This window comes from Poecile atricapillus, chromosome 3 (genome assembly GCF_030490865.1).
Source record: "Poecile atricapillus isolate bPoeAtr1 chromosome 3, bPoeAtr1.hap1, whole genome shotgun sequence".
NCBI lineage: Eukaryota > Metazoa > Chordata > Aves > Passeriformes > Paridae > Poecile > Poecile atricapillus.
The window spans coordinates 5,256,614-5,272,187 of NC_081251.1; the positions used below are offsets into that span (position 1 = coordinate 5,256,614).

Below are 15,574 nucleotides of genomic sequence, written 5' to 3' on the forward strand. Positions count from 1 at the left end.
CAGCACAGTCCAGGGCTGGGTAGGAAATAACCATGGAATTATAATTTGAACATAAATTACCTTCTCAAAACTTAAGAAAACAACCAAACAAACCTGGTGTTATGGTTATACTGAATCAGCAAGCTGTTCTCAGTTGCAGTCATGTCTGTGCCCTAGCCAGGGGGGAATTTGGGATCTCAGGAGCTCCCATGGAAGCCATTAGAGCCAGGACTGCATCTGCAGGGTGACACTGCTAGGAAGGTTACCTGGGAATGCCTTTGTCATCCTATGCAGAGAGCAGCTGCAGAGAAAGGGTAAAGCACTGCAACAGGCTGCCCAGGGAAGTGGTGGAGTCACCAGCCCTCAAAGTGTTCCAAAAATACGTGGATGTGGCATTTGGCACAGTTTAGTGGTGAGCGTGGCGATGGGTTGATGGCTGGACACGATTTTAAAGGTCTTTTCCAACCTTAGCAATTCTGATCCTAAAGTGCTCCAACAGCTTCCGTAGCAGAAGAGCTGTTGTACCTCAGCCAGCAACAGCTGAAGGACACAGTTGCTCCTGCTGGGAGCTTCCTTCCCTTCCCACTGTGCCATTTGGGATACACAGAAGGCATCCTTCACTGGCTGCCACATTCCTGCCACACCTCATCCCACCAAGGCTGCTCACCTCTTTGGACTTGTGCTTGGAGGAGCTGGAGCTGCACCTCCGAAAGAGCAAGGATCCAGAGATCTCCATATCATCCACATTTTCACCTTTTCCTGGCATTTTCACTTTTTCCTGGAATTTCTTGTTCCTCATATGGTTTTCAGTCTGTGTTGCTGGAAAACTACACGCTCAGCTGTGTTTATTTGGTAACTGTGTGCAACCTTTTCTATGATGGCTGTTTCACTGGTAGAACCAAAAGCTGGCAGATAGATGGCATTAAAAAAATCCAAATTATAGGGAAAAAAATCAACAAAAAGAATAAATCTCTGTTTACCTGAAAATAAGTTTAATTTACATGATTTTATGTTTCATACATAAATCTATTTCTGTCGCTCTATTAAGGAACAGCTGGGAAGAGACGACACAGACTCTCATGGAGTCAGAACAGGAGAATTTTTCTAGTTTATTGCTTCAGGTCTTTTTTTATAGACCAATACCTGGAAAGTACAGAAAGGAAACTCTTATTGGTTAGTAAACCACTACATCACCATCATTGGTCAGTGGGGCACACCACCCCCTGACTTTCTCCTGCAAAGAAAACAAGGGATAGAAAACAACACCTGCAAGGCTGTTTTCTGTCTCTGAGGATTGTTTTAATTCTTTCTCATGTTTTTCCCAGGCTAGCTTCTCAGGCCTGCAGTTTCACAGGCACTTTGCTGCCTGCTCCAGAGCTAGCATCCACATATTTCCCCTAAACTGGAATTCCTTGGGAAAAAAAATAGGGGTTTTTTTATTATTCCTGTGAGGCTTAAAGACAATATTTGAGAGTTGCTTAAAAATATATACTTAAACCTCTGTACTGACATAAGATACGCAGTGACAACCTCACTTGCTGCATATCTGCTCCTTTGGAGCTGGCAGTGAGGCCGGGTTTGAGCTGTGCTGTAACCCCATGGCTGCATTTCAGGGAGCTGCAGCTCCCGGGTTCTCCACCTTGGCCGCCGCAGACAGACGGACGTTGTCCCTCCCGCTCCACACGGTGGACACGGGGTTCTCCGCGGAGTTGTCGGAGCTGAAGTAGTGAACCCTCCAGCCACAGCAGCACTGCAGCTTCTTAACCTCGCAGCGGAAAGTCTTGCTGAAGACGTAGTAAATGAAAGGGTTGTAGGCCGTGGAGGACTTGGCAAACAGGCAGGGCAGCAGCGTCACCACGGGCTGCAGGGAGTCGCTGGAGTTGAAGATGGACCAGAAGCTGGCGGCTGCATAGGGAGTCCAGGAGCTCAGGAACGCCACTGAGATGAGCACGGCCATCTGCAAGGGAACAGAGCTGCTTGCAGCGGCACAGACAGGGCTGGACAGCCTGGAACACGAGGGGTGTGTGGGGGACCACACCTGAACTGCAACACCCAAAGCTGTGCTTGCTGGGCCCTCATGACAGGAGAGACATTGAGGGGCTGGAGCATGTCCAGAGAAGGGAACTGAGCTGGGGAAGGGTCTGGAGCACAGCTCTGATGAGGAGCAGCTGAGGGAGCTGGGGGTCAGCCTGGAGAAAAGGAAGACCTTATCACTCTCTACAACTCTCTGGAGGGTAGAGGGAGCTCTGCTCCCAGGTGAAAAAAGAAAGGACAGGAGGAAATGCCCTCAGGTTGCACCAGGGGACTTAGATTGGATATTACCCCTCCTTCACAGGTGGGGTTGTCAGTCACTGGGACAGACTGCCCAGGGCAGTGATGGAGTCACTGTCATCAGCAATATTAAAAAACATGTGTTGCTGTGGTGCTTAGGGGCATGGTTAAGTGGTTGACCAGTCAGTGATGAATTAATGGTTGGACCTGATGATCTTGGAGACCTTTTCCAGCCTTAATGATTCAGTGATTCTATGATTTGCCTCTAGAAAGCTTGGATCAATTCTGCTTTTCCACAAGAAGTGCACAACTAAAGTGCATGTTTGGGAAAAAAAAAATAAATTAATATTTAAAGTATTAAAATCCTGCTTCCATACAGAATTTCTGTGTAGGTTTCTGTAATTCCATGATTCTGTGAGCTGTGCATGAGCAGAGCCAGCTCTCTGCCAGCTCCTGATTACTGCACACTCTTCCCATCACAGGGATAACTCACCAGGGTCAGCTTCTTCTCCAGTCTGGCTGCATTTGGGATCCTGTCAATATTCTGGATCTCTTGGTATGCTTTATGAACCTTCCAGGCAATCCCCAAGTAACAGGCCACGATGGTCAGCGCAGGCAGGACGGTGCACAGGAGGAACATGCTCAGGATGAAGGAGAAACCATTGGAGGAGTTGTGGAACTTGCTCCAGGCTATTGTACAAGAGATGCCAAAGGGCTCAGGGCCGTAGTAGCCCCAGCCCACCAAGGGCAGGATGGCCCAGAGCAAGGAGTAGAGCCAGATAAAAGCAATCAGGATGCAGACAGTGTTCCTGGTGATTTTGTTACCTGCAAGAAAGAGGAAGAGTGTGTGGATCCCATCCCAGCCACATGGGGTTTGCCATAACTTCTCCTTAGACAGAAGGATGGTGGCTACAGATTCACCTGGGCTGCTGCTGCAGGTCCCTAACCTTTGGATTTCTAGAGAAACAGAGTGTCAGAGGACTGGATGAGACCTGAACACAACCCCCAGTGCTCATCTAGAGCTTAGTTAAGCAGGGAGTTTTACAAGATCAATTTCACCTTGAACGTGCTGTGATCCCAGCCCAGGAATGCCAGAATATTCCTTTCTTTTAAATTCCAGTGTATCAGCTTGGATACAAATAGGAAAGGAAGACAGTCTGGTCTGGGAAAATGTCTGTGCTCTCCATTCTCAGGTAGTTTCACTTGGTAAAACTGAGAAGTGAAAAACCCCACTGTTTTGTACAGAAATTAATCAGATCCTTCTGGGAACACCAGGATTTGATATTGCACTAAAAGTTGAGGCTTATTCTGCTGTTACTGACCTGATATTCCACCCCACATTCCACAAAGCACCTCCCAGAGCAGCCCAGCCCAAACCCAGCACCACCAGGTGACCAGACAGGCAATTTACTCACTGTTGGATTTGGATGAGTTGGTGACGAGGAATCGAATCACGGCCATGGCACACAGGGTCATCATGCTGCAGACCCCAAAGAGGAAACCCATCAGGGCATAGTAAACACAGGAGGCATCTCCCCCCAGCCAGGCGTGGTTCCAGGCGGATGCAATGGCCAGTGGGTACATGCTGAGGGCCATCCCAAGGTCTGCCACTGCCAGATTCACTGTCAGCAGCTCTGGAGACTTCAGCAGGGAGAAGCGTTTCAGAGCCGTGGCAAGGACAGCTGAATTGCCAAGGATTGTCAGGATGGCTGAAGGGGAAGGATCAGCAAGAATATCACACAGTTAACACACCTGTGAAATCCACTGGGAGTGTGTGAAGTGCCTGAGAGGGCTACAATAGAGCTGAGGAGGGACTTCTTACAAGATTATGTAGTGATAAGGGGGAGTGGATTTAAACTGAAAGAGAGAATTAGATTTGATATTAGGTGTTCTTCCCTGTGAGGGTAGTGGGGCTCTGGCACAGGGTGCTCAGAGGAGCTGTGGCTGCTCCATCCCTGGAAGTGTCCAAGGCCAGGTTGGATGGGGCTTGGAGCAACCTGGGAGAGTAGAAGATGTCCCTGCCCATGGCAGTGTTTGGAATATCCTGTCACTGTCTGCCAGTGTGAAAAGTCACTTTCTGTCTTTTTTATAAGCTCTCTTTAAGTACTGTAAGGCCACAATGAGGTCTCCCTGTAGCCTTTTCAGAGAGAATTCCCCAGCTCTCCCAGCCTGTCTCCAGAGTGAAGGCACTCCAGCCCTCAGAGCATCTTTGTGGCCTCCTCTGAACCCACTCTAGCAGGTCCACGTTTTTCTTGCACTAAGAAAGAATATCCTAATTTCTCCTTCCTGCTGAAGTACTCCAGCCATTCTGCCCACCTGTCCCCAGCACTTCCCAAAGCCTTCCCCCTGACTTTCCTTATCATCAGCTGGAGCCCCAGCACTGGGCTGTGAGCTGCCTGGGTGGTGGGCATGTGCTGGCTGGGCAGCTCAGAGTCCTTGCTGATCCCTGAGAATTATCATGACTGTTCTGGTGGTCTCTGAGAGGAGTGGAGTTGTTTAGCCAGGGGCATGCAACACATCCAGAGCTTGCTTTGCAAAAGGAGCTGTCAGACATACATTATTCAGGTGTGCCACAGGGCTTCAAAGCGCTGGTGACAGCAGTGTCAGAAGTACATGCACCAAACAACTCATTTTCTCTCTTCTTTCAAGTGAACATGGTGCTGTAGCAACATCTTGATGAAAGGTTTTCCTGAAAAGGTGTCCTCTAAAGTCAGACGTGAAAGAGGGAGACAGAAAAATATTCTGTCATGTTCCCTTGTGGCTGTGAATGCAGGAAAGCCTGTGTTTGCTCACAGGTGCCACTAAAGTGCCCACAGAGGACTTAATAGAGGCACATGCAATAAAATGGAATAAATGTATTGGTGTTGATACAAAAAACCTCAGAGGTGTCAAGAGGAAGGCTTAACTGGAATGGGGACACAAATCTGAAACCCCATGTCCCTCCTCATTCACTTCCTGACCACAGACATTCACCTCTGGCTGCCCTTGAAGGGTTCCCTGGGCTCTCAGGATCTCTGTGGCTGCACACATGGGATGATGCCCACAAGGGCTTGGACACTTGCTGACAGAGCAAGCTGCAGCTCAGGGGACAGAGCACTCTCCACAGGGACACAGAATCGTGCAATTGAGAATGGTGCAACTTGAGGCCATTTCTTCTTATTCTATTACTTGTTATCTGGGAGCAGAGCCTGAACCCCCTGGCTGCCCTGTCAGGGAGTTGTGCAGAGCCAGAAGGGCCCCCCTGAGCCTCCTTTTCTCCAGGCTGAGCCCCTTTCCCAGCTCCCTCAGCCCCTCCTGGTGCTCCAGCCCCTTCCCCAGCTCCGTTCCCTTCTCAGGAGTCACTCCAGCCCCTCATTCTGTTTCTTGCAGTGACAGTCCCAAAATGGAACATCCTCAGGCTTCAGGAGGGAAAATGAACCCAGTTCACTTTCTTCTGTAAAAGCCCAACCCTTACACAAGATGCAGGAAGCAGCTCAGACCTCATCAGAGGAGAGATCCGGACCCAGCCTCTCTTTTACCTTGGCAGAAGCTCTTCCCCTCCATCCCACAGCCTGTGGGCTGCTGGCTGGCACAGGACAGAACTGTAACTGTGGGATTGTAACAAACAGCTGGTGGTGACTGCTGTTGTCCATGCCCTGGCCTTGTTCCTAAATAAAAACATCATTTCAGGGCACAAACGTGCAGCTCCAGTGAGGTGGCAAAGCTGTGGATAAATACACCACCTGTTTCCAGTTCAGCTCACTGCTTTATTTCTGAGAGTCCCCACAGGGTGCAGTGAACCTGGCTGCCACACAGGGCTCTGGATCCAGTGCTGGAAGCTGTGCCTGGAGTTTTCAGTGCCTCAAAGTCCTTTAGAAGAGATGTGAGACTGCAGCATGGTGGAACAAGAACAGGAGGAGCTCCAGCTTCCAGACTTTTTTTGCTGTCCCTTCCCACTGCTTTAACTGCATCTATGTATTTACATTTCTGAGAGAAGGGAACCGGCATCCTGACTCGAAAAAGCCTTTCATTGTTTTCTAAATGGGGATTTTCTCACCCTGAGTTGTGCTCTGCTGTGCGGAACAAGAGGAAATAAGAAGTGCTAAAGTCCAGCACTTCTACCCAGAGCCTCAGTATTAAAGCAAATGAAAATTAGGCTTGACTTTCTTATGTAAACCAGAATTTTCAAGGGAGATGAAGGAAGGAGTCTTAGGAAAAATTCAGGTGGAAAGCATGCCTAAACAAGTTACACTCCTCTCCAAATCCACAAAAACAAATCCAAGAAGCAGACAAGAAATAAAACACCTAACTGAAGCCATGGGCTGGTAGCCATCCCCACTTGTATTCAATTTTCAATCTGCCTGCAGCAGGGCAAACAGGCTGCTGCAAAACCCAGAACTGCTATTTGGAAACACTCTGATGTTCTGTAGCAGTTCATCCTACCAAGACACAGCAGAGTGACACTTCCCCCACCAAGGGTCAGCCCACAGCTGCTTTCCACTGACCAGCCCCATGGATTGAGCTGCCCTGGTTCAGTTCTCAGGGCTGAGAAGCCATGGAAAGTGACAGACAACTTATTTTGAATACTTGTGATGCCACAGAGGTAAATTTGTGCTGGCCATTCATCAGCATCAAAACAAGATTTCAAATCCATGAGATGGAGATAAATCCTGTCTGCAAACCAGCTCCAAGGCACTAAGCAGAGGAACCTGTGGGGAAACACTTGCTGACATTTCCCTCCAGGTTCTTCTGCCTGACCACAGCACAGACAGGGAATCCCTGTACCCTGTTCCCTGGCTCCAAGCAAAACGAGCAGGCTGTGCACTCACCTATGATTAGAAGAAAGACCCCAGCTCCATAATCCACTACTGGGTGGAGTTTGGAAATGTACTGCTCCTCCATGGTGCCTTGTGGAGGTGGGTGAAGGTTTCCAATCAAAGGTGAAGACGCTGCAGGTGCAAGGAGCTCGTCCTCATGGTTTGCCTGCTGCAGGTGAGAGCTGGTGTTGGGTGCTGGCAGTGCAGGGACCCTTCTGCTGCCTCCTTGTCCTGCCTCTGGTGTGGCAGGGGAGAAGCCTGGAGTGAGAGGAAGGCTTTCCCCCTGGGAGGCAGAGTGAAAGGCAGGCAGAGCTGCTGCCAGAGCGATCCCGCCTGCCTGGCTGGCAGAGCATCTCTCCTCCCACCCCTCCTCTCCCACCCTTCTGCTCCTTGGCTTGTCAGGAAGATTCACAACACAAATCCTCTCAGATGAGCAAAACCAATTGTTCTTCAGCCATCAGCAGCCCTGGGAAATAAAGCCAGGCTGAGGGGGCAGGCAAGGGAAGGAAGGTTGGGAGTTCTGTTTTCCAGCTGAGTCTGGGAGCCATGAGGTTGGGGCAGGGCTCTCTGAAGTGAAGTGTTAGAGGAAAGGTGTCTGCTGCAGGGGCTCAGCAGGGTCAAAGTCACACCACTGAAGACAGGACAGTCTGAGCTGCTCCAGTCCAGTGTAGTAAGAGAACCAACCTCTGAGGTCACTCTGTGACTCTCCAGGGTTCTGACGTGGCAAGCAGCCACAGGAACACCTTGCCTCTGTGATTTCCTTATCCTTAAAATATATGAGCCTAAAATCACCATAATGAGCAACTGGTTTAGTGGGTGGCATCCCTGCCCATGGCAGGGGGCTGGAACTAGATGGTCTTTAAGGTCCCTTCCAGCCCAAACCATTCTGTGATTCTCTGATAAGGAATTTTAAAATTCACAAGAGCATGGAGGCATCTCAAGTGTGATTTAGGTGGAATTTAGGTGCTCAAGCATAGCAGTAACAGCCTAAATTTAGAAATCTGGGAGACTTTAAAAGCCTTTAGTTTCAGGAGGGTTTTGTATATCTCCAAGCATGGAGATTCCACAATAGTTGTTCCTTTTTTTTCAAAGTCTCACACAGTTCTGAAATAAAGACACCACCCAACTCCTGACATCCAGCAGCTGCTCATGAGCTGTTCAGTGCAGGTGTCCTTCACTGAACCTTCCTCAGCAGAGGAGATTCAGCTGAATGAGTGTGGGTGGTTGTTGAGATGCTCTCCAGCCATGGGTGTATAGGCAAGACTCAGCATAGGAAGGTAGTATATATACAGTGTTAGGAAGTTCTTTTACCAGGATGGAATAAAACAGGGAAGAGGTGATGTCTCAAAAACATGCCCACTGCTGAGAGTTTCAAACAGCTTGGTCAATTCAGTGTAGCCTGTGGGAGAAAGAGAGGTTACTCTTTGACAGCATTTTGGGGGAGTGTCCTGGTTCTGGCTAGGACAGGGTTAATTTTGCAGTAGCCAGGAGGGGCATGGCCAGGACCTGGAGGGGATTCTATGGCACCTGGGCAGAACAAGGACGGGGAGAAATGTCTGCTGGAGTAGCCACTGACACAAATCCTGTGGCAGAAAGTAGAAAATGGCCACATTCTGACAGTATGACAATCTGTAAAACTGACAATATGACAATCCAGTACACAAAACCATTGTATTGGTTTACAATCAAACAGTGCCAGATCACCACAAAGAGGCTGGAATCTGATTGCTCACCTTGCTAAATTCACAGAACAGCTCCTGGCACTGGCTTGGGCTGGGCCAGCTGGCACTGTCCAGGCACAGGTTGGCTAAAACGAGCCCAGGATTGTTCCCAGAAAGAAGTAACATCATCAGCTCTGAAAACAAAGTGTTTTGTTCCCTGGTACAGATGTTGCCCAAAGGTTTTGCTCTTATCCTGAGTGCAAACATTTAGATCCTCAAGGTGCAGCCACTGGATGAGGACTGACTGTTTTAAAGTTCTCAAATAGAGTTTTTATTCTGATAAAACCCTTCCTTGATCAAATTCCTGGCCTGTGCTCTGCAGTCATCTCACCTAATGCTTCTTTTTGGCCTTTCTTGGTCAAACCACGGCAGAGGGCTCAGTTCAAGGAGCCTGATGTCACCCAGTCCCAGCCAGATCTCCTGCTTTCCCACTTGTTTCATGGTCCATCCCCTCTCTACTGAAATAAAACACTGCCTTTCTTCAGGCAAGCAAGGAGACCAAGGACAAGATTAAAACATTTTGCTGAGAATTTAATTGGTAATTATTATTTAATTACTGGAGACTCCACTGGCTACATCAGGAGCCCAGTCCTCTGCCAGCTCTTTTGGGTACCTTAGATTACACTGTGTGGCTCTTTCATGCTGGTTTAGATGGCATCTCATTTATTGTGAAACCCTCAGCTTAGCATTCACATGGGGTAGGATTACATCAACAGTCCAGTTACGAAATGGAAGAAAAGAAAATTAATGATTAAAAGCAGAAGAGCTGACGGATCCCAAACCCAGTGCATTATTCATGTGTTGTTTAACAATAGCAAGTTGTGCTCATCACCGTCTTCCTGCACATCAGATCAAGCCATATGATCTGTTCACAACAGCCCAAGTTTATACATCTTCACAGACCCAGATTTGGGGGAATCATATTTTAGAATTGCTTTGTGAAACTTACTTTCAATTTAATAAAGTAGTCATGAAGTGAGGCAGACGGAAGGATGAAGTTGATACCTACTCATTTCTGAAAGGTTATATGAAACTTCAAGCAAAAAAATGAACTTGCCATGAAATTATTATATGTATTTGATGTAAATATGGACATATCTAGAAAACAAGTTCCCATTGCTGGCATAAAACAGGGTATGAGTTTTGTTGTACCCAGTGAGAATGTCCAACAACTTCATTTTTACTTTCCACAGGGAGAAAAAATAAAGAACATTCTGAATCTGTAGGAACAAGGGAATTTCTCTGAATTACCAGTTTGCCACTATGTAGTGGTTTATTTTGAGAGATAAAATGTCTCAATGTTTGGAGCTGTGTGGACATGAATACTGGGTTGTGTTTGGTACCATATATCAAAATCACTGATATTTCCTGATATGTGGGGAGGGCTGTGAATCGGGGTCCTTATCAGAAATGTCTACCAAAAATAATCATGCATAATTTGGAAGAGGACATGACTTTGTTACTCCTGTTTCTGTCTGGCTGCTGTGTCCAGATCTTCTCTTTGCAAAGACTCTGAGATCTCAAGTCAGCAGAGTGTGTGCAGACAGTCTGTGGGGACAGTCCCTTTTTAGTGCCCTTTCCTTGCTGCAAAACACATCTGCCATGATGCACAACTCAGGCTTTTTGGTTAAGAAATAAAACCTTTTCCACACTCCTTGGAGGAGACGACTTCATCATATTCTCCAGGAATTACTACAACTTCCATCCTTTTAAATATTTGTTTATTTCTGCAGTTTTACTTTTGGAAGTTCATCTTTGAGCTGAGACCTCTAGCTGATCTTCTCTAGCTTTCACCTCTATTTATGAAAACCAGAGCCAGCATTTAAGTGGAATTCTCAGAGTCTCTTCATGGAGTTGTATGTTTTCAACAACTAAGTCTTGTTTAAGCTGGTATTTGCAACCTCAAGCATAGTCATTTTTAAATTGTTTTCTTCTGGCTTCCTGCACTGACTTGCATGTTATTGCCTGAGGGGTTATTTACAAAGTTTTAATTCAGTCTAGGGACACTAAACTCCCTAACTTCCCTTGTCAGGAACTGAAGCATCCAGTTGGATCAATACATTTTGCTCTTTCACTACAACCAGTTTAATCTACTATACTTGTGAGTTAACCCAGCCCAGGAGTAACTCGGGTCACAACAACCCCTGCAGTGCTGCAGACTGGGGGAAGAGTGGCTGGAAAACTGGAAAGGGACTTGGGGGTGCTGGTGACAGCAGCTGAACATGAGCCAGCTGTGCCCAGGTGGCCAAGGTGACCAGTGGCACCTGGGCTGTACCAGCCTCTGCAGGGCCAGGGCAGTGACCAGCCCCTGTGCTGGGCATGGCTGAGGCCACACCTCAAATTCTGGGTTAATTTCTGGGCCCCTCAGGACAAAAAAAGACATTGAGAGGCTGGAGTGTGTCCAGGGAAGAGCAATGGAGCTGGGGAAAGATTGTGGAACTGAAGCCAGAAACTCACATTTATTAAACAAAGTCATTATTTGTTGTAACCATGATATTCATGCTGCACTGGTGAAAATAATACCAGGCTCACAGTGAGGAAAGTCACACATGGAGTAAAGATGTCTCTGACAAGACAAATCAGCTCTTCTCAACTGGGCAATAGGCTGCCCTCTCAGGGACAATTTTTCTTTCCCCAATGAAAGGTAATATGCAATGAAAGGCTCTAATTTGATAAAACAAGACAAAGGAGGAACATGGCAGGAGGTGGAAAGGAGAGAGTGGAATGAGATATGAAAAGGTTAATTCAACATTCAAGTATGAAACATGCTACAGCTGTTTCAGGGGTGTGAGGAGACAGTCTAATACGCTAAAAGTGGAAAGAAAATTGCAGCATAGGTGCTAAAGTAAAATGAAAGCTACTACTGTGTCAAGAAAAGAGAAGAATAAAATGTATTGCCCATGCAGTGGAATTTGACATTGCAAACCTGCTCAGATTTAACATGGTGACCATGTTCCCAGATCTCAGTTTAACAGTGGTATGAACAGCAACAACTCTTATTTTCAAGGGCTCAAAGATAAAACCATGCTCTGTTATGCTGGATATTGCACAAATGAACACAGGAACACTTTCTTACAGGTTTTTTTTTTTTCAACCACTTATTGGCATGTTGATTTTGGTAGCAAGCTCCACTGACTTGTCCTTTGCATTTTGGTCCTGCACTCCATTTATTCACAATTCCTTTGTGTCATTCAGACAATGGGAAAAAAGCCCACGATTTGTAGAATGGAGCACCTGGGACTCAGGCACTGAAGAAATATTGCTGTGCAGCAACTCTGTCTCATCATCCTTTGCACAGCTCTAGAGCACATCTCTGAGCAAACATGAGTGTGGCTACAGAGAGAGGTGAGCTGGGAAGCAACACATTCCAGCCACTCTACCCTCTAAAAAGCCAGGTTTGACAGATTAAATCATTTAAGACTCTCCAGTTTTGTGTTACTGTAGCATGATGGCAACAAGGACTTGATTGTCTGTGATCCTAAAATCAGAAGAGCTCTGGAAGCAGCAAAACAGCAAATAGGACTGGGAGACAAGGGATTGTGTAGGGTTGGGACCAAACGTGCCCAGATCCTTCCATCAGCACTGGGAGTAGGAAGGCCAGCTCTGCAGGAGTCTGCCCAGCTTCAGGACTAGTCCCAGCTCTGCTCCGTTGCCTTTTTTTCATTTGACCTAGTGTCGATTTGGACTCACCCTTTCCTCTTTCGAATGACAAAATTCAATCCTCTCCTTTTTGCATGCTGAGAGGGAGCATCCCTCCAGCAGCACAGGTGAAACTGGTCCTTCTCTTTGTTCCTTAACTTTAACAGCAGGACTAGGATGTGCAGAACTGTGACAGGACTGAACAGGCTGTGGTGGCATATTTGGGATGCAGGGTCATATGGGATGGCAAACACCACAGGGCCCTCACGGACACTGGCATGAGGACAGTGAAATCCTCCCAAAGAGAGCCTCCAAAAGAGTTCACTGGCTGCAGCTGGTGTTGCTGTTCCTTGCTTCACTGAAGAGGGGAAAGGGGATTTGTTTTGAGGGAACGTTTTCACATTTATTTAAGGGTAGCAAGAGAAAAGGTTACCAGAGTGGAAAACAAGAGGTCAGAGTATTTATACAGCCTTTGGGGACAGAGCTGATTACATACTGATAATCTTTACCCAAATGGTGTAACCTGGTTGTGTTGACACCATGGGCTCTCTGAACACTTGTGTGTGCAGTTTGGGTGCACCCACCCCTGTTCCAGTTTCTCAGCCAAGGCAGGAACAGAGCAGCCCAGGGATGTGATCCCAGAGCAGGCATGGCCGTGTATCCCACACGGACAGCGGGGCAGGGTCCAAGGGTGCAGTCCTATGGCACTACAGATGAACTCGATGGCACTGCCCTGTCTCTGCTGCTGTCTACTGTGAGACACTGCTCAAGCCACTTCCTTCCTCCTGCTGCCTCTGACTGACCCGCTGAAATTGTGCATTTTCCAAGGTCTGACCGACCTCCAGCTACTTCTGCCCAGTGCCTGGTAACAATGCACTGCTGTTGTTGGCTTGTGCCTCTCAGCACCATTGTGACACAACAATAGCTTAAAAAGGCCAATTTTCTTTCATATTAGAATTACTCTTACTAATTTCTAAATAGACCCATGCTGGGAATTAAAAAATGCCAGGATTATTATTTAGAGAAAAGAAAAATAGCTGAGACTGAATCCTGTAAAAATATAGAGAGGAAATTCATGGAGACACTTCTCTTGGATGGAAAAGACCAGGTTTCCTTGTTCAATCTGGAACACAAAGTTTAATGGAGAAAGAAAAAAGATTGGGAAACAAGGGCACAACAGAGGCTTGATGGTAACAAATCTCTTATTAGGTAGAATGGGGAAGACAAAACTTCTGCTCTGCAATAAACTGTGGTGGCTTCACCAGTTCTTTGACAATGACCCTGTTAAGGACAGCATTGAGCAGATCTGCCTGACTGACAACTACCACAGCAACCTACTGCTAAGGCAGCTTCCCTGGATTTTAACTTCCAGTGAAAGACATTGCTTGGAGTTTAAGGGTTCCCAGCAGCAAGGAGAGCACCAGAAGCCTCATGTCAAGACCCTCTGTCATTTTCTTCATCAAGTCATGCTCAGGTCTCTTTTCCAGCCTTCAGGTTATAATCATATGAGGGAAGTCACAGCTATTCTGTCCTTTTGAGCCTCTTTCTGAGGTCTTTCGACCCTTTAAGCCAAGTAGTGCTTAATTCCCCCTCTACAAAACTGCCAGCTCAAGATGGCTGTAAATATGGCACAGAGTAGGACTGTCAGGGAAAGAAGAAAAATTACTTTCTCAAAATTATTATTTCATAGTCACTAGCATTTTAATTGCTTGAGTTTTCAAGGTTAACTGAGCTGCAGCAACACGTTGCTTTCAGAGAGCATTTTCCACACCTTGGAAAGTGCTTTAGGTTTTACATCTTTGCACTTCACTCCTTTGCAGTGGTGTGAAATGCCCTTTGCAAGGATATAAGAGATCATTAAACTTGCAAAAAATTAATCCTACAAGTGTCATTGACTTGAAGCCAGGTCCTCTGCTCATTGCTCTTGATACTTGACAGGAAAAAAAAGTGGGAGTAAGTTAAATATTTGGTGGATATTCCCTGCATTCACACAGAGAAACTTCCAGCTCTTTCCCCCATATTTACACAGGACTTGGTTTATTTTGCTAATATTGAGTTGTCCCTCTGCTTGCCTTCCCAGGGCCACTCTATAGTGAAAAACTTGTAAGACAAGGAAGGGACTTAGAAAAGTGTCACTGCAGCCTTCTTCATCTCAGGTAGGGATGACATCAATTCTTCTGATGCTCATGTCATCTGCTGCACATCAGAAAAGTATTGTCTTGCTTCTAAGAGGCTGGTTCAGATTATTCTCTTATAGACCATGCTCAAAAACAGCAACAGCAACTGTGAATACTTCGTGCACTCAATTACACTGAAAAAACGAGATGAACCTACCCTCAGAAAAAAAAAAGGTCTTGTGGTGAGGGCCCTGGGGCATTCTGGGTCCAGATCTTTGCCTTGCCACAGTCTTCCTGTCACTGCTTTTTGGCCATGGATTAAATCTTTCTGTGTTTTAATGCTTCAGAAATGAACCATGGATGCAAATAAAAGCTTTCTTCATTATATCCTCTAAATCACTGTCACACATTCATGGGAACAGAATGGTTTGGGTTGGATGCGACCTTGAAGCTCATCTCATTTCAGCCCCTGCCATGGGCAGGGAAACCTTCCACTATCCCAGGCTGCTCCAAGCCCTGTCCAAGCTGGCCTTGGACACTTCCAGGGATCCAGGGGCAGCCACAGCTTCTCTGGGCAACCTGTGCCAGGGCCTCCCCACCCTCACAGGGAAGAATTTCTTCCTCATATTTAACCCAAATATAAACACTGTCAGCTTGAAGCCATTGTCCCCTGCCCTGTCATTACATACCTTTGTAAAAAAAAATCCCTTTTGGCTTTCTTGGAAGCCCCCTTTAGGTCCTGGAAGGGTCTCTAAGGTCTTCCAGAGCCTTCTCTTCTCCAGGTGAACATCCCCAGCCTGGCTCCAGAGCAGAGGGGCTCCAGCCCTTGGAGCATCTTTGTGCCCTCCTATGGACCTGCTCCAACATGTCCCTGTCTTTGTTGTGTTGGTGCTCCCAGAGCTGGATGCAGCATTCCAGGTGGGATATCACAAAAGCAAAGCAGAGAGAGAATCACCTCCCTTGACCCACTTCCCAGACTGGTTTTGATGCATCCCAGGACACAATTTGCTTTTTGGGCTGCAAGTGCAAGAAATGACCAGCCATTGTCGAG

General features: G+C 46.9%; 1 protein-coding gene across 1 annotated transcript; it reads right to left on the reverse strand.

The window, feature by feature from the left end:
• Positions 1 to 1,576: 1,576 nt before the first annotated feature.
• On the reverse strand, positions 1,577 to 7,131 carry LOC131578015 (opsin-5-like). The gene is made up of 4 exons (XM_058836368.1): positions 7,059 to 7,131; positions 3,666 to 3,959; positions 2,744 to 3,075; positions 1,577 to 1,936 (listed from the first exon to the last, which is right to left on the reverse strand). Exons 1-4 carry the CDS (start codon positions 7,129 to 7,131, stop codon positions 1,589 to 1,591), a joined length of 1,047 nt encoding a protein of 348 aa, XP_058692351.1. The 3' UTR covers positions 1,577 to 1,588.
• Positions 7,132 to 15,574: the final 8,443 nt, after the last annotated feature.